At 41.7% G+C, this 23,894-nt stretch overlaps 1 protein-coding gene across 1 annotated transcript in view; it reads right to left on the bottom strand.

Moving 5' to 3' along the window:
- Positions 1-23,894, bottom strand: part of LOC136581115 (pneumococcal serine-rich repeat protein-like) — a 63,105-nt gene that overhangs the window by 5,989 nt on the left and 33,222 nt on the right. Inside the window, exon 3 of the mRNA XM_066582101.1 lies at positions 1,605-23,432. Within this exon, the coding sequence (XP_066438198.1) occupies positions 1,605-23,432 (21,828 nt within the window). The remainder of the gene's footprint in view (positions 1-1,604; positions 23,433-23,894) is intronic.

The raw sequence follows: 23,894 nt of genomic DNA, 5'->3' as shown, positions 1-23,894 counted from the left end.
TTAACCATTTTTTGCCCTCTTCCCAATTTTACTATAACTTGGAACACCTCTTTCATACATTTCATGCCTGTGTGGCCAGTCCACGCGCCCAACTATGAAATCTACTACAGCGGTGAACTGCTGTAGATTTACAGTACTCTCGTAATCTATGGCAGCTTCTGGAATACGTTATATTAAAGGTGTTTTAGGTGTATTATTGTTTTAAAAAAATGTTCAAATGAGTGAAAGTGAACAAGAATCGTTCGGTCTAAACATGCGTCAATGATTGATCGATGAACGACAATCGTTCACTTATCGCCGTTCATTTTATGCAGGCATAAAGGTCATTGTTCGCTTGCTCAATAATTGTTCAGTTTAAACAGCAATCATTCAGTCGTTCTCACCTGTACAGGGACAGTGAAAGACTGAACGATTCTGAACGATTTCTTGTTTGAACGAGCCAACGATGTATCGACCTGTCTAAACAGGCTGCATGAGAGCGACCGATGATGTCATTCGCTCGTCTAAATGATAAATCGGCTTGTCTAAAAGCACCATAAATTTGACGGGATGTGGAAGACAACATCACCTGTTGTGCTAAGCCCCACCCACTTTTAGAAGACTGGCAGGCGGGACACAAAAAGGCTAAAAATGCAAATATTCGCATAAAAAATACATAATTTTCCCCTAATTACTTTATTATGGACAAAGGGGAAAATTTATCATAAAAGTGGTGTATAAAAATCACAAATTGTTGCAGCAAAGCATCCGTGTGTAAAAAAAAATTGTGGCTTTTGTCAATTTAGGCGTGCTCATGCCAAGGACGCAAAGTTTTTAAAAATATTTTTATCTCTACTTTTCAAAGGCCATGACTTTTTTATTTTTCCATCAACATAGCCGTATGAGGACTTGTTTTTTGTGTGGTGAGCTGTATTTTTTATTGGTACCATTTTGGGGTACATTTGACATTTTATCACTTTTATTGCCTTTTTGGGGAAGCAAAATGAACAAAAAAAGCATTTTGGTTCAGCTTTTTTGCTATCTTGTTATGGTGTTTACTGTGCAGGATACAAATTGGGTATTTCTTTACTGCAATGTATTGTCACTTCTCATAGCGATCACAGGTTATAGCATACTTGGACGCCATTTTCTGGCATCCAGTTGCCATGGTAAGCCATCGATCTTAAGCGGATGCAAGATAGAGGGCTGATGATATCACAGAGTGAGCCCATTTACATGCCACCATCAACATTGATCACGACATGTAAGGGGTTAACAGTGGGGATAAGCTGTCAGTCACAGCCGGCCCCGGCTGTCGATAGCACAGGCTCAGCTTCTGAGCCTGCACTATCCATAAGACGTAAATGTATGTTCATTCGCAGCTTCCCAACCATGATATATGTTTCCGTCATAAGGTGGGAAGGGTTAAATAAGTGGGTGGGGTTTATCAGAGGGGCATGGTCGCCCTAGCTCATTACACTGAAGTATAATTTATGACAGAAAGCGACATGAAATATATGAGAAACCTATCTCTGCTTATACGTAAATTTCATTTTGGCGCATGGATGGCACAAGATGCAACACCTGCCTCAATAAACTCCACCTCGATCTTTTTTGTAACTTACGAGTGAGTGTGGTAGCAGAGCTCACGCTTGGCATGACTGTGTTGGATCCAGGATTACGACTTGTAGCGGTAGAATTATCGCCGGCGGTGCTCGATCCAGCAGTTACAATAGTATCATTACTCCCAGTGAGATTAGATTTCGTGGTAGCAATAAAACTGTTGGTGCTTGGAGAGGCCGTAGATCCTTTAGGGGCAATAACTCTGGAATCCAAGCTTCCAGTAGTTTTATAAGTACTAGATCCAGGTGGAACGGTGATATGTATCGTGGTGCCATTTAAGCCTGATGAAGTTCGAATGTCTTTAGTACCAGCGGTGGAGGGACTAGCAGTCATGGTACTGTTTTTAGCACCCCCAGATAAGGTGGTAGAAGTAGGAACGGTGTTTCCACTAAAAGTAGAACCTGTAGTCGTAGCGTTCTCAGTTGTTATGGCGGCTGCCGTAACATTACTATCGGCGCTAACCACAAGTGTAACAGATCTAGACAAGGCGGTAGTACCTGCTATGGTCAGTGTTGCACCAGGTTGCATAGTATTAGTAGCATTTGTGGTAGCTTCTGTTGTAATGACTTCTGTCCGGTAAGAAGTACTGATCCTCGCCCTGTTAGTAGTGGTTTCTGTAATATTACTACCAATCGGTCTATCAGTCAATCCGGTAATACTAGAAGTTATACCGTTGGCCTCCGTTACAGGAGTAGAACCAATATTATTTGTCAGCATAATACCCGCCGGATTGGATGTTCTTCCAGTATTACTATTAGTGGCACTTGAAGATTTGTTGGGTGTTGGGAAAAAGCTGACTGATGGACTTATTGTAGAACCATTACTATTTGGTTGAGTACTTGTAGGTGTTGTGGAAGACAGAGAAGTGCCGACTGATGACATGGTGGGTACTGTAGTTGTGCCTGCAGCCGTTGACGTAGTAGATTGGAACTCATTAGTATTATCTTCTTGAGCAATCAGCGATCTCCCCGATGTAGTTGGTCCAGTAGTCTTAGCTGTTGTTGCTCTGGTTGTAGATCCAGGTTGACTCGCACTTGTGGATGCATTTGTTTTAGGTAAAGGTACATTTGAAGTAGGTCTTGTAAAACTGGATAACACAGTAGCAGTAGACCCGACAGAGGAAGACTGAGAATTAGAGGATGCTGCCATATTTGTGGGGGAAGTCACCAAATTTGAAGTCTCATTTAAAATAGCCCCTGTTAAAGAAAAAGTCAATAAAGAAGTGACTGCTTCACTAGAAATTGGTTGAGTTGGTAAGGATGTTGCTGCACTAGTCAGACCACTGCTTGGGGATGATGTTGTACCAGTTACAGCTGCAACTGCAGTGAGTGTTATTCTTGTAGTGGTTGTGAATTCACTACTCATAGGGCGGGTTGTGATTGATGTTACTGAACTGCTCGCACCTGTATTCATGGGTACAATTCTATTAGTTGGAAAGTCAGTTGAATACGGTGTGGTCACATCACCAGTAGGTATAAAGGTTGAGGACTGACTTTCAGATACAGTAGTAATAGATTCTGCTGAAGAAATTGCTGTCGCTGCGATTGTGGATTTAGATGATGTAGATTCACTACTGGTGGGTTGAGTATTATTGGTTGTTCCTGAAGATCCTGCGTTTGTGGGTGGAGTTGTAGGAGTTAAAGATAAAGCTGATATAAATGTTGATAATCTTGAAGTATTAGCTTCACTCGTCATGCGACGAGTAGTAATAGATGGTGCAGAAGTAAGTGGAGATTTGCTGGTTAGGGATGACGTGCCAGTTGGAGCTTCAGATGAGGTCAATGATGTTCCAACACTGGTGGGTAGAGTGGCTGTAGATTCACTAGTGTTAGGCTGAGGTGTAAATGATATTGCCAGATTACTTCTTCCTGTACTTGTAGGCGATGTACTAGTCAAAGCTTCAGATGAAGAGGGTGTTGTGATGACATTGGTAGATAGAGTTGATGTAGACTCTTGAGTGGTAGGTTCTGCTTTTCTTGATGCTGCTAAAGTACTTATATTTATGCTCGTTGATGTTCTACTACTTAAAGCTTCAGTTGATGTTGACGCTGATTTATCATTGATGGACAAAGTTATAGATTCACTGGTTGAAGGCTGGGTTGCTCCTGGAGTGCTCACTCCTGTATTCATAGGTGCAATTGTTTGAGTTGGAATGTCAGTAGAGGAGCGCATGGTCACATCACCGGTATGTCTTAAAGTGGAGGACTGACTTTCAGTTACAGTAGTAATAGATTCTGCTGAAGACGTTGCTGTCGCTGCGATTGTGGATTTAGATGTTATAGATTCACTGCTTGTGGGTTGAGTATTATTGGTTGTTCCTGAAGATCCTGCGTTTATGGGTGGAGTTGTAGGAGTTAAAGATCCTGCTGATATAAGTGTTGATAATCTTGAAGTATTAGCTTCACTCATCATGCGACGAGTAGTAATAGATGGTGCAGAAGCAAGTGGAGATGTGCTGGTTAGGGATGACGTGCCAGTTGGAGTTTCAGATGAGGTCGGTGATGTTCCAACACTGGTGGGTAGAGTGGCTGTAGATTCACTAGTGTTAGGTTGAGGTGTAAATGATACTGCCAGATTACTTCTTCTGGTACTTGTAGGCAATGTCCTAGTCAAAGCTTCAGATGAAGAGGGTGTTGTTATGACATTGGCAGATAGAGTTGATGTAGACTCTTGAGCGGTAGGTTCTGCTTTTCTTGACATTGCCAAAGTACTTATATCTGTGCTCGGTGACGTTCTACTAGTTGGAGCTTCAGTTGATGTTGACGCTGATTTATCATTGATGGACAAAGTTATAGACTCACTGGTTGAAGACTGGGTTGCTCCTGGAGTGCTCACTCCTGTAATCATAGGTGCAATTGCTGAAGTTGGAATGTCAGTCGAAGAGCGCATGGTCACATCATTGGTAGGTGTAAAAGTAGAGGTCTGACTTTCAGTTACAGTAGTAATAGATTCTGCTGAAGACGTTGCTGTCGCTGCGATTGTGGATTTAGATGATGTAGATTCACTGCTGGTGGGTTGAGTATTATTGGTTGTTCCTGAAGATCCTGCGTTTGTGGGTGGAATCGTAGGAGTTAAAGATCCAGCTGATATAAGTGTTGATAATGTTGAAGTATTAGCTTCACTCATCATGTGACGAGTAGTAATAGATGGTGCAGAAGTAAGTGGAGATGTTCTGGTTATGGATGACATGCCAGTTGGAGCTTCAGATGAGGTTAATGATGTTCCAACACTGGTGGGTAGAGTGGCTGTAGATTCACTAGTGTTAGGCTGAGGTGTAAATGATATTGCCAGATTACTTCTTCCTGTACTTGTAGGCGATGTACTAGTCAAAGCTTCAGCTGAAGAGGGTGTTGTGATGACATTCGTAGAGAGAGTTGATGTAGACTCTTGAGTGGTAGGTTCTGCTTTTCTTGACGTTGCTAAAGTACTTATATCTGTGCTCGGTGACGTTCTACTAGTTGGAGCTTCAGTTGATGTTGACGCTGATTTATCATTGATGGACAAAGTTATAGATTCACTGGTTGAAGGCTGGGTTGCTCCTGGAGTGCTCACTCCTGTAATCATAGGTGCAATTGCTGAAGTTGGAATGTCAGTCGAAGAGCGCATGGTCACATCACCGGTAGGTGTAAAAGTAGAGAACTGGCTTTTAGTTACAGTAGTAATAGATTCTGCTGAAGACGATGCTGTCGCTGCGATTGTGGATTTAGAAGTTGTAGATTCACTGCTGGTGGGTTGAGTATTATTGGTTGTTCCTGAAGATCCTGTGTTTGTGGGTGGAGTTGTAGGAATTAAAGATTCAGCTGATATAAGTGTTGATAATCTTGAATTATTAGCTTCACTCATCATGCGATGAGTAGTAATAGATGGTGCAGAAGTAAGTGGAGATGTGCTGGTTAGGGATGACAAGCCAGTTGGAGCTTCAGATGAGGTCAATGATGTTCCAACACTGGTGGGTAGAGTAGAGTCACTGGCGATAACTTGAGTAGTGATTGATATTCTAAAAGTACTTGCGTCTATACTAGTTGTACCTTCGGGTGCAGTTGGTGTTGTTCTATCACTGGTGGATAGAGTACTGGTAGAGTCACTGCTGGTAGGTTGGGCTGTAGTAGATGTTCCTGAAGTGCTTGCTTCTTTATTTGTTGGAGATGTTGTAGAAGTTGAGTTTTCAGGTAAAGTCTGTGTTGATCTATCAGTATTGGATAGGGTAGAGGTAGAGTCACTGGCGATAACTTGAGTAGTGATTGATGTTTCAAAAGCACGTGCCTCCAAACTAGTTGTACCTCTGGGTAAAGTAGATATTGTTCCATCACTGGTGGATAGAGTAGTGGTAGAGGCAGTGGTGGTAGGTTGTGCTGTAATAGATATTCTGTAAGTGCTTGCTTCTGTATTTGTTTGAGAAGCTGTAGAAGTCAAGGATCCATTGGAAGTCTTTGTTGTTGTATCAGTATTGGATAGGGGAGTGGTAGAGTCACTGGCGATAACTTGAGTAGTGATTGATATTCCAAAAGAACTTGCGTCTATACTAGTTGTACCTTCGGGTGCAGTTGGTTTTGTTCCATCACTGGTGGATAGAGTAGTGGTAGAGTCACTGCTGGTAGGTTGGGCTGTAGTAGATGTTCCTGAAGTGCTTGCTTCTGTATTTGTTGGAGATGTTGCAGAAGTTGAAGTTTCAGGTAAAGTCTGTGTTGTTGTATCAGTATTGGATAGGGTAGTGGTAGAGTCACTGGCGATAACTTGAGTAGTGATTGATGTTTCAAAAGTCCGTGCCTCCAAACTAGTTGTACCTCCGGGTGAAGTAGGTATTGTTCCATCACTGGTGGATAGAGTAGTGGTAGAGGCAGTGGTGGTAGGTTGTGCTGTAGTCAATGTTCCTAAAGTGCTTGCTTCTGTATTTGTTTGAGAAGTTGTAGAAGTCAAAGATCCATGTGAAGTCTGTGTTGTTGTATCAGTATTGGATAGCGTAGGGGTAGAGTCACTGGCGATAACTGGTGTAGTGATTGATGTTCCAAAAGTACTTGCGTCTATACTAGTTGTACCTTCGGGTGCAGTTGGTGTTGATCCATCACTAGTGGATAGAGTAGTGGTAGAGTCACTGCTGGTGGGTTGGGCTGTTCTGGATGTTCCTGATGTGCTTGGTTCTGTATTTGTTGGAGATGTTGTAGAAGTTGAGGTTTCAGGTAAAGTCTGTGCTGCTGTATCAGTATTGGATAGGGTAGTGGTAGAGTCACTGGCGATAACTTGACTGGTGATTGATGTTCTAAAAGTACTTGCGTCTTTGCTAGTTGTACCGTCGGGTGAAGTTGGTGTTGTTCCATCACTGGTGGATAGAGTAGTGGTAGAGGCAGTGGTGGTAGGTTGTGCAGTAGTGGATGTTCCGTAAGTGCTTGCTTCTGTATTTGTTTGAGAAGTTGTAGAAGTCAAAGATCCATGTGAAGTCTGTGTTGTTGTATCAGTATTGGATAGGATAGAGGTAGAGTCACTGGCGATAACTTGAGTAGTGATTGATGTTCCAAAAGTACTTGCGTCTATACTAGTTGTACCTTCGGGTGCAGTTGGTGTTGTTCCATCACTGGTGGATAGAGTAGTGGTAGAGTCACTGCTGGTAGGTTGGGCTGTAGTAGATGTTCCTGAAGTGCTTGCTTCTGTATTTGTTGGAGATGTTGTAGAAGTTGAAGTTTCAGGTAAAGTCTGTGTTGTTGTGTCAGTATTAGATAGGGTAGTGGTAGAGTCACTGGCAATAACTTGAGTAGTGATTGATGTTTCAAAAGCACGTGCCTCCAAACTAGTCGTACCTCCGGGTAAAGTAGATATTGTTCCATCACTGGTGGATAGAGTAGTGGTAGAGGCAGTGGTGGTAGGTTGTGCTGTAGTAGATGTTCCGTAAGTGCTTGCTTCTGTATTTGTTTGAAAAGTTGTAGAAGTCAAAGATCTATGTGAAATCTGTGTTGTTGTATCAGTATTGGATAGGGTAGTGGTAGAGTCACTGGCGATAACTTGAGTAGTGATTGATATTCCAAAAGAACTTGCGTCTATACTAGTTGTACCTTCGGGTGCAGTTGGTGTTGTTCCATCACTTGTGGATAGAGTAGTTGTAGAGTCACTGCTGGTAGGTTGGGCTGTAGTAGATGTTCCTGAAGTGCTTGCTTCTTTATTTGTTGGAGATGTTGTAAAAGCTGAGGTTTCAGGGAAAATCTGTGTTGTTGTATCAGTATTGGATAGGGTAGAGGTAGAGTCACTGGCGATAACTTGAGTAGTGATTGATGTTTCAAAAGCACCTACCTCCAAGCTAGTCGTACCTCTGGGTAAAGTAGATATTGTTCCATCACTGGTGGATAGAGTAGTGGTAGAGGCAGTGGTGGTAGGTTGTCCTGTAGTAGATGTTCCGTAAGTGCTTGCTTCTGTATTTGTTTGAAAAGTTGTAGAAGTCAAAGATCTATGTGAAGTCTGTGTTGTTGTATCAGTATTGGATAGGGTAGTGGTAGAGTCACTGGCGATAACTTGAGTAGTGATTGATGTTTCAAAAGTACTTGCGTCTATACTAGTTGTACCTTCGGGTGAAGTTGGTGTTGTTCCATCACTGGTGGATAGAGTAGTGGTAGAGTCACTGCTGGTAGGTTGGGCTGTAGTAGATGTTCCTAAAATGTTTGCTTCTCTATTTGTTTGAGATGTTGTAGAAGTTGAAGTTTCAGGTAAAATCTGTGCTGTTGTATCAGTATTGGATAGGGTAGAGGTAGAGTCACTGGCGATAACTTGAGTAGTGATTGATGTTCCAAAAGTACCTGCTTCTATACTAGTTGTACCTTTGGATGAAGTTAGAGGTGTTCCCTCACTGGTGGGTAGAGTAGTGGTAGAGGCACTGGTGGTAGATTGTCCTGTAGTAAATGTTCCTGAAGTGCTTGCTTCTGTAGTCGTTGGAGATGTTATAGTAGTTGAAGTTCCAGATGAAGTCTGTATTGTTGTATCAGTATTGAAGAGGGTAGTGGCAGAGTCACTGGCGTTAACTTGAGTAGTGATTGATTTTCCAAAACTACTTGTTTCTATACTAATTGTATGACTGAGTAATGTTTGTGTTGTTCCATCACTAATGGATAGAGTAGTGGTTGAGTCACTATTCATAGGTTGTGCTGTAGTAGATTTTCCTGAAATGCTTGCTTCTGTATTTGTTGAAGATGTTGTAGATGTTGTAGTTTTAGCGAAAGTCTGTGTCGTTGTTTCAGTTTTGGATAGGGTAGTGGTAGAGTCACTGGCGATAACTTGAGTAGTGATTGATGTTCCAAAATTACTTGCGTCTATACTAGTTGTACCTTCGAGTGAAGTTGGTGTTGTTCCATCACTGGTGGATAGAGTAGTGGTAGAGTCACTGTTAGTAGGTTGGGCTATAGTAAATGTTCCTGAAATGCTTGCTTCTGTATTTGTTGGACATGTTGTAGAAGTTGAAGTTTCAGGTACAGTCTGTGTTGTTGTATCAGTATTAGATAGGGTAGTGGTAGAGTCACTGGCGATAACTTGAGTAGTGATTGATGTTCCAAAAGTACCTGCTTCTATACTAGTTGTACCTTTGGATGAAGTTAGTGTTGTTCCATCACTGTTGGATAGAGTAGTGGTAGAGGCAGTGGTGGTAGGTTGTGCTGTAGTAGATGTTCCGTAAGTGTTTGCTTCTGTATTTGTTTGAGAAGGTGTAAGAGTCAAAGATCCATGTGAAGTCTTTGTTGTTGTATCAGTATTGGATAGGGGAGTGGTAGAGTCACTGGCGATAACTTGAGTAGTGATTGATATTCCAAAAGTACTTGCGTCTACACTAGTTGTACCTTTGGATGCAGTTGGTGTTGTTCCATCACTGGTAGATAGAGTAGTGGTAGAGTCACTGCTGGTAGGTTGGGCTGTAGTAGATGTTCCTGAAGTGCTTGCTTCTGTATTTGTTGGAGATGTTATAGAAGTTGAAGTTTCAGGTAAAGTCAGTGTTGTTGTATCAGTATTGGATAGGGTAGTGGTAGACTCACTGGCGATAACTTGACTGGTGATTGATGTTCCAAAAGTACTTGCATCTATACTAGTTGTACCTTCGGGTGAAGTTGGTGTTCTTCCATCACTGGTGGATAGAGAAGTGGTAGAGTCACTGCTGTTAGGTTGGGCTGTAGTAGATGTTCCTAAAGTGCTTGCTTCTGTATTTGTTTGAGAAGTTGTAGAAGTCAAAGATCCATGTGAAGTCTGTGTTGTTGTATCAGTATTGGATAGGGTAGAGGTAGAGTCACTGGCGATAACTTGAGTAGTGATTGATGTTCCAAAAGTACCTGCTTCTATACTAGTTATACCTTTGGATGAAGTTAGTGTTGTTCCATCACTGGTGGATAGAGTAGTGGTAGAGTCACTGTTAGTAGGTTGGGCTATAGTAGATGTTCCTGAAATGCTTGCTTCTGTATTTGTTGGAGATGTTGTAGAAGTTGAAGTTTCAGGTAAAGTCTGTGTTGTTGTATCAGTATTAGATAGGGTAGTGGTAGAGTCACTGGCGATAACTTGAGTAGTGATTGATGTTCCAAAAGTACCTGCTTCTATACTAGTTGTACCTTTGGATGAAGTTAGTGTTGTTCCATCACTGGTGGATAGAGTAGTGGTAGAGGCAGTGGTGATAGGTTGTGCTGTAGTAGATGTTCCTGAAGTGCTTGCTTCTTTATTTGTTGGAGATGTTGTAAAAGCTGAGGTTTCAGGGAAAATCTGTGTTGCTGTATCAGTATTGGATAGGGTAGAGGTAGAGTCACTGGCGATAACTTGAGTAGTGATTGATGTTTCAAAAGCACGTGCCTCCAAGCTAGTCGTACCTCCGGGTAAAGTAGATATTGTTCCATCACTGTTGGATAGAGTAGTGGTAGAGGCAGTGGTGGTAGGTTGTGCTGTAGAAGATGTTCCGTAAGTGCTTGCTTCTGTATTTGTTTGAAAAGTTGTAGAAGTCAAAGATCTATGTGAAGTCTGTGTTGTTGTATCAGTATTGGATAGGGTAGTGGTAGAGTCACTGGCGATAACTTGAGTAGTGATTGATGTTCCAAAAGTACTTGCGTCTATACTAGCTGTACCTTCGGGTGCAGTTGGTGTTGTTCCATCACTGGTGGATAGAGTAGTGGTAGAGTCACTGCTGGTAGGTTGGGCTGTAGTAGATGTTCCTGAAGTGCTTGCTTCTGTATTTGTTGGAGATGTTGTAGAAGTTGAACTTTCAGGTAAAGTCTGTGTTGTTGTATCAGCATTAGATAGGGTAGTGGTAGAGTCAGTGGCGATAACTTGAGTAGTGATTGATGTTTCAAAAGTATGTGCCTCCAAACTAGTTGTACCTCCGGGTGAAGTAGGCATTGTTCCATCACTGGTGGATAGCGTAGTGGTAGAGGCAGTGGTGGTAGGTTGTGCTGTAGTAGATGTTACGTAAGTGCTTGCTTCTGTATTTGTTTGAGAAGTTGTAGAAGTTGAAGTTTCACGTAAAGTCTGTATTGATGTATCAGTATTGGATAGGGTAGTGGTAGAGTCACTGGCGATAACTTGAGTAGTGATTGATGTTTCAAAAGTACTTGCGTCGTTACTAGTTGTACCTTCGGGTGAAGTTGGTGTTGTTCCATCACTGGTCGATAGAGTAGTGGTAGAGTCACTGCTGGTAGGTTGGGCTGTAGTAGATGTTCCTAAAATGTTTGCTTCTGTATTTGTTTGAGATGTTGTAGAAGTTGAAGTTTCAGGTAAAATCTGTGTTGTTGTATCTGTATTGGATAGGGTAGAGGTAGAGTCACTGGCGATAACTTGAGTAGTGATTGATGTTCCAAAAGTACCTGCTTCTATACCAATTGTACCTTTGGATGAAGTTAGTGGTGTTCCCTCACTGGTGGGTAGAGTAGTGGTAGAGTCACTGCTGGTAGGTTGTCCTGCAGTAAATGTTCCTGAAGTGCTTGCTTCTGTAGTCGTTGGAGGTGTTATAGTAGTTGAAGTTCCAGATGAAGTCTGTATTGTTGTATCAGTATTGAAGAGGGTAGTGGCAGAGTCACTGGCGTTAACTTGAGTAGTGATTGATTTTCCAAAACTACTTGTTTCTATACTAATTGTATGACTGAGTAATGTTTGTGTTGTTCCATCACTAATGGATAGAGTAGTGGTTGAGTCACTATTCATAGGTTGTGCTGTAGTAGATTTTCCTGAAATGCTTGCTTCTGTATTTGTTGAAGATGTTGTAGATGTTGTAGTTTTAGCGAAAGTCTGTGTCGTTGTTTCAGTTTTGGATAGGGTAGTGGTAGAGTCACTGGCGATAACTTGAGTAGTGATTGATGTTCCAAAATTACTTGCGTCTATACTAGTTGTACCTTCGAGTGAAGTTGGTGTTGTTCCATCACTGGTGGATAGAGTAGTGGTAGAGTCACTGTTAGTAGGTTGGGCTATAGTAAATGTTCCTGAAATGCTTGCTTCTGTATTTGTTGGAGATGTTGTAGAAGTTGAAGTTTCAGGTACAGTCTGTGTTGTTGTATCAGTATTAGATAGGGTAGTGGTAGAGTCACTGGCGATAACTTGAGTAGTGATTGATGTTCCAAAAGTACCTGCTTCTATACTAGTTGTACCTTTGGATGAAGTTAGTGTTGTTCCATCACTGTTGGATAGAGTAGTGGTAGAGGCAGTGGTGGTAGGTTGTGCTGTAGTAGATGTTCCGTAAGTGTTTGCTTCTGTATTTGTTTGAGAAGGTGTAAGAGTCAAAGATCCATGTGAAGTCTTTGTTGTTGTATCAGTATTGGATAGGGGAGTGGTAGAGTCACTGGCGATAACTTGAGTAGTGATTGATATTCCAAAAGTACTTGCGTCTACACTAGTTGTACCTTTGGATGCAGTTGGTGTTGTTCCATCACTGGTAGATAGAGTAGTGGTAGAGTCACTGCTGGTAGGTTGGGCTGTAGTAGATGTTCCTGAAGTGCTTGCTTCTGTATTTGTTGGAGATGTTATAGAAGTTGAAGTTTCAGGTAAAGTCAGTGTTGTTGTATCAGTATTGGATAGGGTAGTGGTAGACTCACTGGCGATAACTTGACTGGTGATTGATGTTCCAAAAGTACTTGCATCTATACTAGTTGTACCTTCGGGTGAAGTTGGTGTTCTTCCATCACTGGTGGATAGAGTAGTGGTAGAGTCACTGCTGTTAGGTTGGGCTGTAGTAGATGTTCCTAAAGTGCTTGCTTCTGTATTTGTTTGAGAAGTTGTAGAAGTCAAAGATCCATGTGAAGTCTGTGTTGTTGTATCAGTATTGGATAGGGTAGAGGTAGAGTCACTGGCGATAACTTGAGTAGTGATTGATGTTCCAAAAGTACCTGCTTCTATACTAGTTATACCTTTGGATGAAGTTAGTGTTGTTCCATCACTGGTGGATAGAGTAGTGGTAGAGTCACTGTTAGTAGGTTGGGCTATAGTAGATGTTCCTGAAATGCTTGCTTCTGTATTTGTTGGAGATGTTGTAGAAGTTGAAGTTTCAGGTAAAGTCTGTGTTGTTGTATCAGTATTAGATAGGGTAGTGGTAGAGTCACTGGCGATAACTTGAGTAGTGATTGATGTCCCAAAAGTACCTGCTTCTATACTAGTTGTACCTTTGGATGAAGTTAGTGTTGTTCCATCACTGGTGGATAGAGTAGTGGTAGAGGCAGTGGTGGTAGGTTGTGCTGTAGTAGATGTTCCTGAAGTGCTTGCTTCTTTATTTGTTGGAGATGTTGTAAAAGCTGAGGTTTCAGGGAAAATCTGTGTTGCTGTATCAGTATTGGATAGGGTAGAGGTAGAGTCACTGGCGATAACTTGAGTAGTGATTGATGTTTCAAAAGCACGTGCCTCCAAGCTAGTCGTACCTCCGGGTAAAGTAGATATTGTTCCATCACTGTTGGATAGAGTAGTGGTAGAGGCAGTGGTGGTAGGTTGTGCTGTAGAAGATGTTCCGTAAGTGCTTGCTTCTGTATTTGTTTGAAAAGTTGTAGAAGTCAAAGATCTATGTGAAGTCTGTGTTGTTGTATCAGTATTGGATAGGGTAGTGGTAGAGTCACTGGCGATAACTTGAGTAGTGATTGATGTTCCAAAAGTACTTGCGTCTATACTAGCTGTACCTTCGGGTGCAGTTGGTGTTGTTCCATCACTGGTGGATAGAGTAGTGGTAGAGTCACTGCTGGTAGGTTGGGCTGTAGTAGATGTTCCTGAAGTGCTTGCTTCTGTATTTGTTGGAGATGTTGTAGAAGTTGAACTTTCAGGTAAAGTCTGTGTTGTTGTATCAGCATTAGATAGGGTAGTGGTAGAGTCAGTGGCGATAACTTGAGTAGTGATTGATGTTTCAAAAGTATGTGCCTCCAAACTAGTTGTACCTCCGGGTGAAGTAGGCATTGTTCCATCACTGGTGGATAGCGTAGTGGTAGAGGCAGTGGTGGTAGGTTGTGCTGTAGTAGATGTTACGTAAGTGCTTGCTTCTGTCTTTGTTTGAGAAGTTGTAGAAGTTGAAGTTTCACGTAAAGTCTGTATTGATGTATCAGTATTGGATAGGGTAGTGGTAGAGTCACTGGCGATAACTTGAGTAGTGATTGATGTTCCAAAAGTACTTGCGTCGTTACTAGTTGTACCTTCGGGTGAAGTTGGTGTTGTTCCATCACTGGTCGATAGAGTAGTGGTAGAGTCACTGCTGGTAGGTTGGGCTGTAGTAGATGTTCCTAAAATGTTTGCTTCTGTATTTGTTTGAGATGTTGTAGAAGTTGAAGTTTCAGGTAAAATCTGTGTTGTTGTATCTGTATTGGATAGGGTAGAGGTAGAGTCACTGGCGATAACTTGAGTAGTGATTGATGTTCCAAAAGTACCTGCTTCTATACCAATTGTACCTTTGGATGAAGTTAGTGGTGTTCCCTCACTGGTGGGTAGAGTAGTGGTAGAGTCACTGCTGGTAGGTTGTCCTGCAGTAAATGTTCCTGAAGTGCTTGCTTCTGTAGTCGTTGGAGGTGTTATAGTAGTTGAAGTTCCAGATGAAGTCTGTATTGTTGTATCAGTATTGAAGAGGGTAGTGGCAGAGTCACTGGCGTTAACTTGAGTAGTGATTGATTTTCCAAAACTACTTGTTTCTATACTAATTGTATGACTGAGTAATGTTTGTGTTGTTCCATCACTAATGGATAGAGTAGTGGTTGAGTCACTATTCATAGGTTGTGCTGTAGTAGATTTTCCTGAAATGCTTGCTTCTGTATTTGTTGAAGATGTTGTAGATGTTGTAGTTTTAGCGAAAGTCTGTGTCGTTGTTTCAGTTTTGGATAGGGTAGTGGTAGAGTCACTGGCGATAACTTGAGTAGTGATTGATGTTCCAAAATTACTTGCGTCTATACTAGTTGTACCTTCGAGTGAAGTTGGTGTTGTTCCATCACTGGTGGATAGAGTAGTGGTAGAGTCACTGTTAGTAGGTTGGGCTATAGTAAATGTTCCTGAAATGCTTGCTTCTGTATTTGTTGGAGATGTTGTAGAAGTTGAAGTTTCAGGTACAGTCTGTGTTGTTGTATCAGTATTAGATAGGGTAGTGGTAGAGTCACTGGCGATAACTTGAGTAGTGATTGATGTTCCAAAAGTACCTGCTTCTATACTAGTTGTACCTTTGGATGAAGTTAGTGTTGTTCCATCACTGTTGGATAGAGTAGTGGTAGAGGCAGTGGTGGTAGGTTGTGCTGTAGTAGATGTTCCGTAAGTGTTTGCTTCTGTATTTGTTTGAGAAGGTGTAAGAGTCAAAGATCCATGTGAAGTCTTTGTTGTTGTATCAGTATTGGATAGGGGAGTGGTAGAGTCACTGGCGATAACTTGAGTAGTGATTGATATTCCAAAAGTACTTGCGTCTACACTAGTTGTACCTTTGGATGCAGTTGGTGTTGTTCCATCACTGGTAGATAGAGTAGTGGTAGAGTCACTGCTGGTAGGTTGGGCTGTAGTAGATGTTCCTGAAGTGCTTGCTTCTGTATTTGTTGGAGATGTTATAGAAGTTGAAGTTTCAGGTAAAGTCAGTGTTGTTGTATCAGTATTGGATAGGGTAGTGGTAGACTCACTGGCGATAACTTGACTGGTGATTGATGTTCCAAAAGTACTTGCATCTATACTAGTTGTACCTTCGGGTGAAGTTGGTGTTCTTCCATCACTGGTGGATAGAGTAGTGGTAGAGTCACTGCTGTTAGGTTGGGCTGTAGTAGATGTTCCTAAAGTGCTTGCTTCTGTATTTGTTTGAGAAGTTGTAGAAGTCAAAGATCCATGTGAAGTCTGTGTTGTTGTATCAGTATTGGATAGGGTAGAGGTAGAGTCACTGGCGATAACTTGAGTAGTGATTGATGTTCCAAAAGTACCTGCTTCTATACTAGTTATACCTTTGGATGAAGTTAGTGTTGTTCCATCACTGGTGGATAGAGTAGTGGTAGAGTCACTGTTAGTAGGTTGGGCTATAGTAGATGTTCCTGAAATGCTTGCTTCTGTATTTGTTGGAGATGTTGTAGAAGTTGAAGTTTCAGGTAAAGTCTGTGTTGTTGTATCAGTATTAGATAGGGTAGTGGTAGAGTCACTGGCGATAACTTGAGTAGTGATTGATGTTCCAAAAGTACCTGCTTCTATACTAGTTGTACCTTTGGATGAAGTTAGTGTTGTTCCATCACTGGTGGATAGAGTAGTGGTAGAGGCAGTGGTGATAGGTTGTGCTGTAGTAGATGTTCCTGAAGTGCTTGCTTCTTTATTTGTTGGAGATGTTGTAAAAGCTGAGGTTTCAGGGAAAATCTGTGTTGCTGTATCAGTATTGGATAGGGTAGAGGTAGAGTCACTGGCGATAACTTGAGTAGTGATTGATGTTTCAAAAGCACGTGCCTCCAAGCTAGTCGTACCTCCGGGTAAAGTAGATATTGTTCCATCACTGTTGGATAGAGTAGTGGTAGAGGCAGTGGTGGTAGGTTGTGCTGTAGAAGATGTTCCGTAAGTGCTTGCTTCTGTATTTGTTTGAAAAGTTGTAGAAGTCAAAGATCTATGTGAAGTCTGTGTTGTTGTATCAGTATTGGATAGGGTAGTGGTAGAGTCACTGGCGATAACTTGAGTAGTGATTGATGTTCCAAAAGTACTTGCGTCTATACTAGCTGTACCTTCGGGTGCAGTTGGTGTTGTTCCATCACTGGTGGATAGAGTAGTGGTAGAGTCACTGCTGGTAGGTTGGGCTGTAGTAGATGTTCCTGAAGTGCTTGCTTCTGTATTTGTTGGAGATGTTGTAGAAGTTGAACTTTCAGGTAAAGTCTGTGTTGTTGTATCAGCATTAGATAGGGTAGTGGTAGAGTCAGTGGCGATAACTTGAGTAGTGATTGATGTTTCAAAAGTATGTGCCTCCAAACTAGTTGTACCTCCGGGTGAAGTAGGCATTGTTCCATCACTGGTGGATAGCGTAGTGGTAGAGGCAGTGGTGGTAGGTTGTGCTGTAGTAGATGTTACGTAAGTGCTTGCTTCTGTATTTGTTTGAGAAGTTGTAGAAGTTGAAGTTTCACGTAAAGTCTGTATTGATGTATCAGTATTGGATAGGGTAGTGGTAGAGTCACTGGCGATAACTTGAGTAGTGATTGATGTTTCAAAAGTACTTGCGTCGTTACTAGTTGTACCTTCGGGTGAAGTTGGTGTTGTTCCATCACTGGTCGATAGAGTAGTGGTAGAGTCACTGCTGGTAGGTTGGGCTGTAGTAGATGTTCCTAAAATGTTTGCTTCTGTATTTGTTTGAGATGTTGTAGAAGTTGAAGTTTCAGGTAAAATCTGTGTTGTTGTATCTGTATTGGATAGGGTAGAGGTAGAGTCACTGGCGATAACTTGAGTAGTGATTGATGTTCCAAAAGTACCTGCTTCTATACCAATTGTACCTTTGGATGAAGTTAGTGGTGTTCCCTCACTGGTGGGTAGAGTAGTGGTAGAGTCACTGCTGGTAGGTTGTCCTGCAGTAAATGTTCCTGAAGTGCTTGCTTCTGTAGTCGTTGGAGGTGTTATAGTAGTTGAAGTTCCAGATGAAGTCTGTATTGTTGTATCAGTATTGAAGAGGGTAGTGGCAGAGTCACTGGCGTTAACTTGAGTAGTGATTGATTTTCCAAAACTACTTGTTTCTATACTAATTGTATGACTGAGTAATGTTTGTGTTGTTCCATCACTAATGGATAGAGTAGTGGTTGAGTCACTATTCATAGGTTGTGCTGTAGTAGATTTTCCTGAAATGCTTGCTTCTGTATTTGTTGAAGATGTTGTAGATGTTGTAGTTTTAGCGAAAGTCTGTGTCGTTGTTTCAGTTTTGGATAGGGTAGTGGTAGAGTCACTGGCGATAACTTGAGTAGTGATTGATGTTCCAAAATTACTTGCGTCTATACTAGTTGTACCTTCGAGTGAAGTTGGTGTTGTTCCATCACTGGTGGATAGAGTAGTGGTAGAGTCACTGTTAGTAGGTTGGGCTATAGTAAATGTTCCTGAAATGCTTGCTTCTGTATTTGTTGGAGATGTTGTAGAAGTTGAAGTTTCAGGTACAGTCTGTGTTGTTGTATCAGTATTAGATAGGGTAGTGGTAGAGTCACTGGCGATAACTTGAGTAGTGATTGATGTTCCAAAAGTACCTGCTTCTATACTAGTTGTACCTTTGGATGAAGTTAGTGTTGTTCCATCACTGTTGGATAGAGTAGTGGTAGAGGCAGTGGTGGTAGGTTGTGCTGTAGTAGATGTTCCGTAAGTGTTTGCTTCTGTATTTGTTTGAGAAGGTGTAAGAGTCAAAGATCCATGTGAAGTCTTTGTTGTTGTATCAGTATTGGATAGGGGAATGGTAGAGTCACTGGCGATAACTTGAGTAGTGATTGATATTCCAAAAGTACTTGCGTCTACACTAGTTGTACCTTTGGATGCAGTTGGTGTTGTTCCATCACTGGTAGATAGAGTAGTGGTAGAGTCACTGCTGGTAGGTTGGGCTGTAGTAGATGTTCCTGAAGTGCTTGCTTCTGTATTTGTTGGAGATGTTATAGAAGTTGAAGTTTCAGGTAAAGTCAGTGTTGTTGTATCAGTATTGGATAGGGTAGTGGTAGACTCACTGGCGATAACTTGACTGGTGATTGATGTTCCAAAAGTACTTGCATCTATACTAGTTGTACCTTCGGGTGAAGTTGGTGTTCTTCCATCACTGGTGGATAGAGTAGTGGTAGAGTCACTGCTGTTAGGTTGGGCTGTAGTAGATGTTCCTAAAGTGCTTGCTTCTGTATTTGTTTGAGAAGTTGTAGAAGTCAAAGATCCATGTGAAGTCTGTGTTGTTGTATCAGTATTGGATAGGGTAGAGGTAGAGTCACTGGCGATAACTTGAGTAGTGATTGATGTTCCAAAAGTACCTGCTTCTATACTAGTTATACCTTTGGATGAAGTTAGTGTTGTTCCATCACTGGTGGATAGAGTAGTGGTAGAGTCACTGTTAGTAGGTTGGGCTATAGTAGATGTTCCTGAAATGCTTGCTTCTGTATTTGTTGGAGATGTTGTAGAAGTTGAAGTTTCAGGTAAAGTCTGTGTTGTTGTATCAGTATTAGATAGGGTAGTGGTAGAGTCACTGGCGATAACTTGAGTAGTGATTGATGTCCCAAAAGTACCTGCTTCTATACTAGTTGTACCTTTGGATGAAGTTAGTGTTGTTCCATCACTGGTGGATAGAGTAGTGGTAGAGGCAGTGGTGGTAGGTTGTGCTGTAGTAGATGTTCCTGAAGTGCTTGCTTCTTTATTTGTTGGAGATGTTGTAAAAGCTGAGGTTTCAGGGAAAATCTGTGTTGCTGTATCAGTATTGGATAGGGTAGAGGTAGAGTCACTGGCGATAACTTGAGTAGTGATTGATGTTTCAAAAGCACGTGCCTCCAAGCTAGTCGTACCTCCGGGTAAAGTAGATATTGTTCCATCACTGTTGGATAGAGTAGTGGTAGAGGCAGTGGTGGTAGGTTGTGCTGTAGAAGATGTTCCGTAAGTGCTTGCTTCTGTATTTGTTTGAAAAGTTGTAGAAGTCAAAGATCTATGTGAAGTCTGTGTTGTTGTATCAGTATTGGATAGGGTAGTGGTAGAGTCACTGGCGATAACTTGAGTAGTGATTGATGTTCCAAAAGTACTTGCGTCTATACTAGCTGTACCTTCGGGTGCAGTTGGTGTTGTTCCATCACTGGTGGATAGAGTAGTGGTAGAGTCACTGCTGGTAGGTTGGGCTGTAGTAGATGTTCCTGAAGTGCTTGCTTCTGTATTTGTTGGAGATGTTGTAGAAGTTGAACTTTCAGGTAAAGTCTGTGTTGTTGTATCAGCATTAGATAGGGTAGTGGTAGAGTCAGTGGCGATAACTTGAGTAGTGATTGATGTTTCAAAAGTATGTGCCTCCAAACTAGTTGTACCTCCGGGTGAAGTAGGCATTGTTCCATCACTGGTGGATAGCGTAGTGGTAGAGGCAGTGGTGGTAGGTTGTGCTGTAGTAGATGTTACGTAAGTGCTTGCTTCTGTCTTTGTTTGAGAAGTTGTAGAAGTTGAAGTTTCACGTAAAGTCTGTATTGATGTATCAGTATTGGATAGGGTAGTGGTAGAGTCACTGGCGATAACTTGAGTAGTGATTGATGTTCCAAAAGTACTTGCGTCGTTACTAGTTGTACCTTCGGGTGAAGTTGGTGTTGTTCCATCACTGGTCGATAGAGTAGTGGTAGAGTCACTGCTGGTAGGTTGGGCTGTAGTAGATGTTCCTAAAATGTTTGCTTCTGTATTTGTTTGAGATGTTGTAGAAGTTGAAGTTTCAGGTAAAATCTGTGTTGTTGTATCTGTATTGGATAGGGTAGAGGTAGAGTCACTGGCGATAACTTGAGTAGTGATTGATGTTCCAAAAGTACCTGCTTCTATACCAATTGTACCTTTGGATGAAGTTAGTGGTGTTCCCTCACTGGTGGGTAGAGTAGTGGTAGAGTCACTGCTGGTAGGTTGTCCTGCAGTAAATGTTCCTGAAGTGCTTGCTTCTGTAGTCGTTGGAGGTGTTATAGTAGTTGAAGTTCCAGATGAAGTCTGTATTGTTGTATCAGTATTGAAGAGGGTAGTGGCAGAGTCACTGGCGTTAACTTGAGTAGTGATTGATTTTCCAAAACTACTTGTTTCTATACTAATTGTATGACTGAGTAATGTTTGTGTTGTTCCATCACTAATGGATAGAGTAGTGGTTGAGTCACTATTCATAGGTTGTGCTGTAGTAGATTTTCCTGAAATGCTTGCTTCTGTATTTGTTGAAGATGTTGTAGATGTTGTAGTTTTAGCGAAAGTCTGTGTCGTTGTTTCAGTTTTGGATAGGGTAGTGGTAGAGTCACTGGCGATAACTTGAGTAGTGATTGATGTTCCAAAATTACTTGCGTCTATACTAGTTGTACCTTCGAGTGAAGTTGGTGTTGTTCCATCACTGGTGGATAGAGTAGTGGTAGAGTCACTGTTAGTAGGTTGGGCTATAGTAAATGTTCCTGAAATGCTTGCTTCTGTATTTGTTGGAGATGTTGTAGAAGTTGAAGTTTCAGGTACAGTCTGTGTTGTTGTATCAGTATTAGATAGGGTAGTGGTAGAGTCACTGGCGATAACTTGAGTAGTGATTGATGTTCCAAAAGTACCTGCTTCTATACTAGTTGTACCTTTGGATGAAGTTAGTGTTGTTCCATCACTGTTGGATAGAGTAGTGGTAGAGGCAGTGGTGGTAGGTTGTGCTGTAGTAGATGTTCCGTAAGTGTTTGCTTCTGTATTTGTTTGAGAAGGTGTAAGAGTCAAAGATCCATGTGAAGTCTTTGTTGTTGTATCAGTATTGGATAGGGGAGTGGTAGAGTCACTGGCGATAACTTGAGTAGTGATTGATATTCCAAAAGTACTTGCGTCTACACTAGTTGTACCTTTGGATGCAGTTGGTGTTGTTCCATCACTGGTAGATAGAGTAGTGGTAGAGTCACTGCTGGTAGGTTGGGCTGTAGTAGATGTTCCTGAAGTGCTTGCTTCTGTATTTGTTGGAGATGTTATAGAAGTTGAAGTTTCAGGTAAAGTCAGTGTTGTTGTATCAGTATTGGATAGGGTAGTGGTAGACTCACTGGCGATAACTTGACTGGTGATTGATGTTCCAAAAGTACTTGCATCTATACTAGTTGTACCTTCGGGTGAAGTTGGTGTTCTTCCATCACTGGTGGATAGAGTAGTGGTAGAGTCACTGCTGTTAGGTTGGGCTGTAGTAGATGTTCCTAAAGTGCTTGCTTCTGTATTTGTTTGAGAAGTTGTAGAAGTCAAAGATCCATGTGAAGTCTGTGTTGTTGTATCAGTATTGGATAGGGTAGAGGTAGAGTCACTGGCGATAACTTGAGTAGTGATTGATGTTCCAAAAGTACCTGCTTCTATACTAGTTATACCTTTGGATGAAGTTAGTGTTGTTCCATCACTGGTGGATAGAGTAGTGGTAGAGTCACTGTTAGTAGGTTGGGCTATAGTAGATGTTCCTGAAATGCTTGCTTCTGTATTTGTTGGAGATGTTGTAGAAGTTGAAGTTTCAGGTAAAGTCTGTGTTGTTGTATCAGTATTAGATAGGGTAGTGGTAGAGTCACTGGCGATAACTTGAGTAGTGATTGATGTCCCAAAAGTACCTGCTTCTATACTAGTTGTACCTTTGGATGAAGTTAGTGTTGTTCCATCACTGGTGGATAGAGTAGTGGTAGAGGCAGTGGTGGTAGGTTGTGCTGTAGTAGATGTTCCTGAAGTGCTTGCTTCTTTATTTGTTGGAGATGTTGTAAAAGCTGAGGTTTCAGGGAAAATCTGTGTTGCTGTATCAGTATTGGATAGGGTAGAGGTAGAGTCACTGGCGATAACTTGAGTAGTGATTGATGTTTCAAAAGCACGTGCCTCCAAGCTAGTCGTACCTCCGGGTAAAGTAGATATTGTTCCATCACTGTTGGATAGAGTAGTGGTAGAGGCAGTGGTGGTAGGTTGTGCTGTAGAAGATGTTCCGTAAGTGCTTGCTTCTGTATTTGTTTGAAAAGTTGTAGAAGTCAAAGATCTATGTGAAGTCTGTGTTGTTGTATCAGTATTGGATAGGGTAGTGGTAGAGTCACTGGCGATAACTTGAGTAGTGATTGATGTTCCAAAAGTACTTGCGTCTATACTAGCTGTACCTTCGGGTGCAGTTGGTGTTGTTCCATCACTGGTGGATAGAGTAGTGGTAGAGTCACTGCTGGTAGGTTGGGCTGTAGTAGATGTTCCTGAAGTGCTTGCTTCTGTATTTGTTGGAGATGTTGTAGAAGTTGAACTTTCAGGTAAAGTCTGTGTTGTTGTATCAGCATTAGATAGGGTAGTGGTAGAGTCAGTGGCGATAACTTGAGTAGTGATTGATGTTTCAAAAGTATGTGCCTCCAAACTAGTTGTACCTCCGGGTGAAGTAGGCATTGTTCCATCACTGGTGGATAGCGTAGTGGTAGAGGCAGTGGTGGTAGGTTGTGCTGTAGTAGATGTTACGTAAGTGCTTGCTTCTGTCTTTGTTTGAGAAGTTGTAGAAGTTGAAGTTTCACGTAAAGTCTGTATTGATGTATCAGTATTGGATAGGGTAGTGGTAGAGTCACTGGCGATAACTTGAGTAGTGATTGATGTTCCAAAAGTACTTGCGTCGTTACTAGTTGTACCTTCGGGTGAAGTTGGTGTTGTTCCATCACTGGTCGATAGAGTAGTGGTAGAGTCACTGCTGGTAGGTTGGGCTGTAGTAGATGTTCCTAAAATGTTTGCTTCTGTATTTGTTTGAGATGTTGTAGAAGTTGAAGTTTCAGGTAAAATCTGTGTTGTTGTATCTGTATTGGATAGGGTAGAGGTAGAGTCACTGGCGATAACTTGAGTAGTGATTGATGTTCCAAAAGTACCTGCTTCTATACCAATTGTACCTTTGGATGAAGTTAGTGGTGTTCCCTCACTGGTGGGTAGAGTAGTGGTAGAGTCACTGCTGGTAGGTTGTCCTGCAGTAAATGTTCCTGAAGTGCTTGCTTCTGTAGTCGTTGGAGGTGTTATAGTAGTTGAAGTTCCAGATGAAGTCTGTATTGTTGTATCAGTATTGAAGAGGGTAGTGGCAGAGTCACTGGCGTTAACTTGAGTAGTGATTGATTTTCCAAAACTACTTGTTTCTATACTAATTGTATGACTGAGTAAGGTTTGTGTTGTTCCATCACTAATGGATAGAGTAGTGGTTGAGTCACTATTTATAGGTTGTGCTGTAGTAGATTTTCCTGAAATGCTTGCTTCTGTATTTGTTGAAGATG

This window comes from Eleutherodactylus coqui, chromosome 10, assembly GCF_035609145.1.
Source record: "Eleutherodactylus coqui strain aEleCoq1 chromosome 10, aEleCoq1.hap1, whole genome shotgun sequence".
In the NCBI taxonomy this organism is placed as follows: domain Eukaryota; kingdom Metazoa; phylum Chordata; class Amphibia; order Anura; family Eleutherodactylidae; genus Eleutherodactylus; species Eleutherodactylus coqui.
Note: the sequence above shows the minus strand (reverse complement) of the source record. Positions and strands in the feature narration are given on the sequence as shown.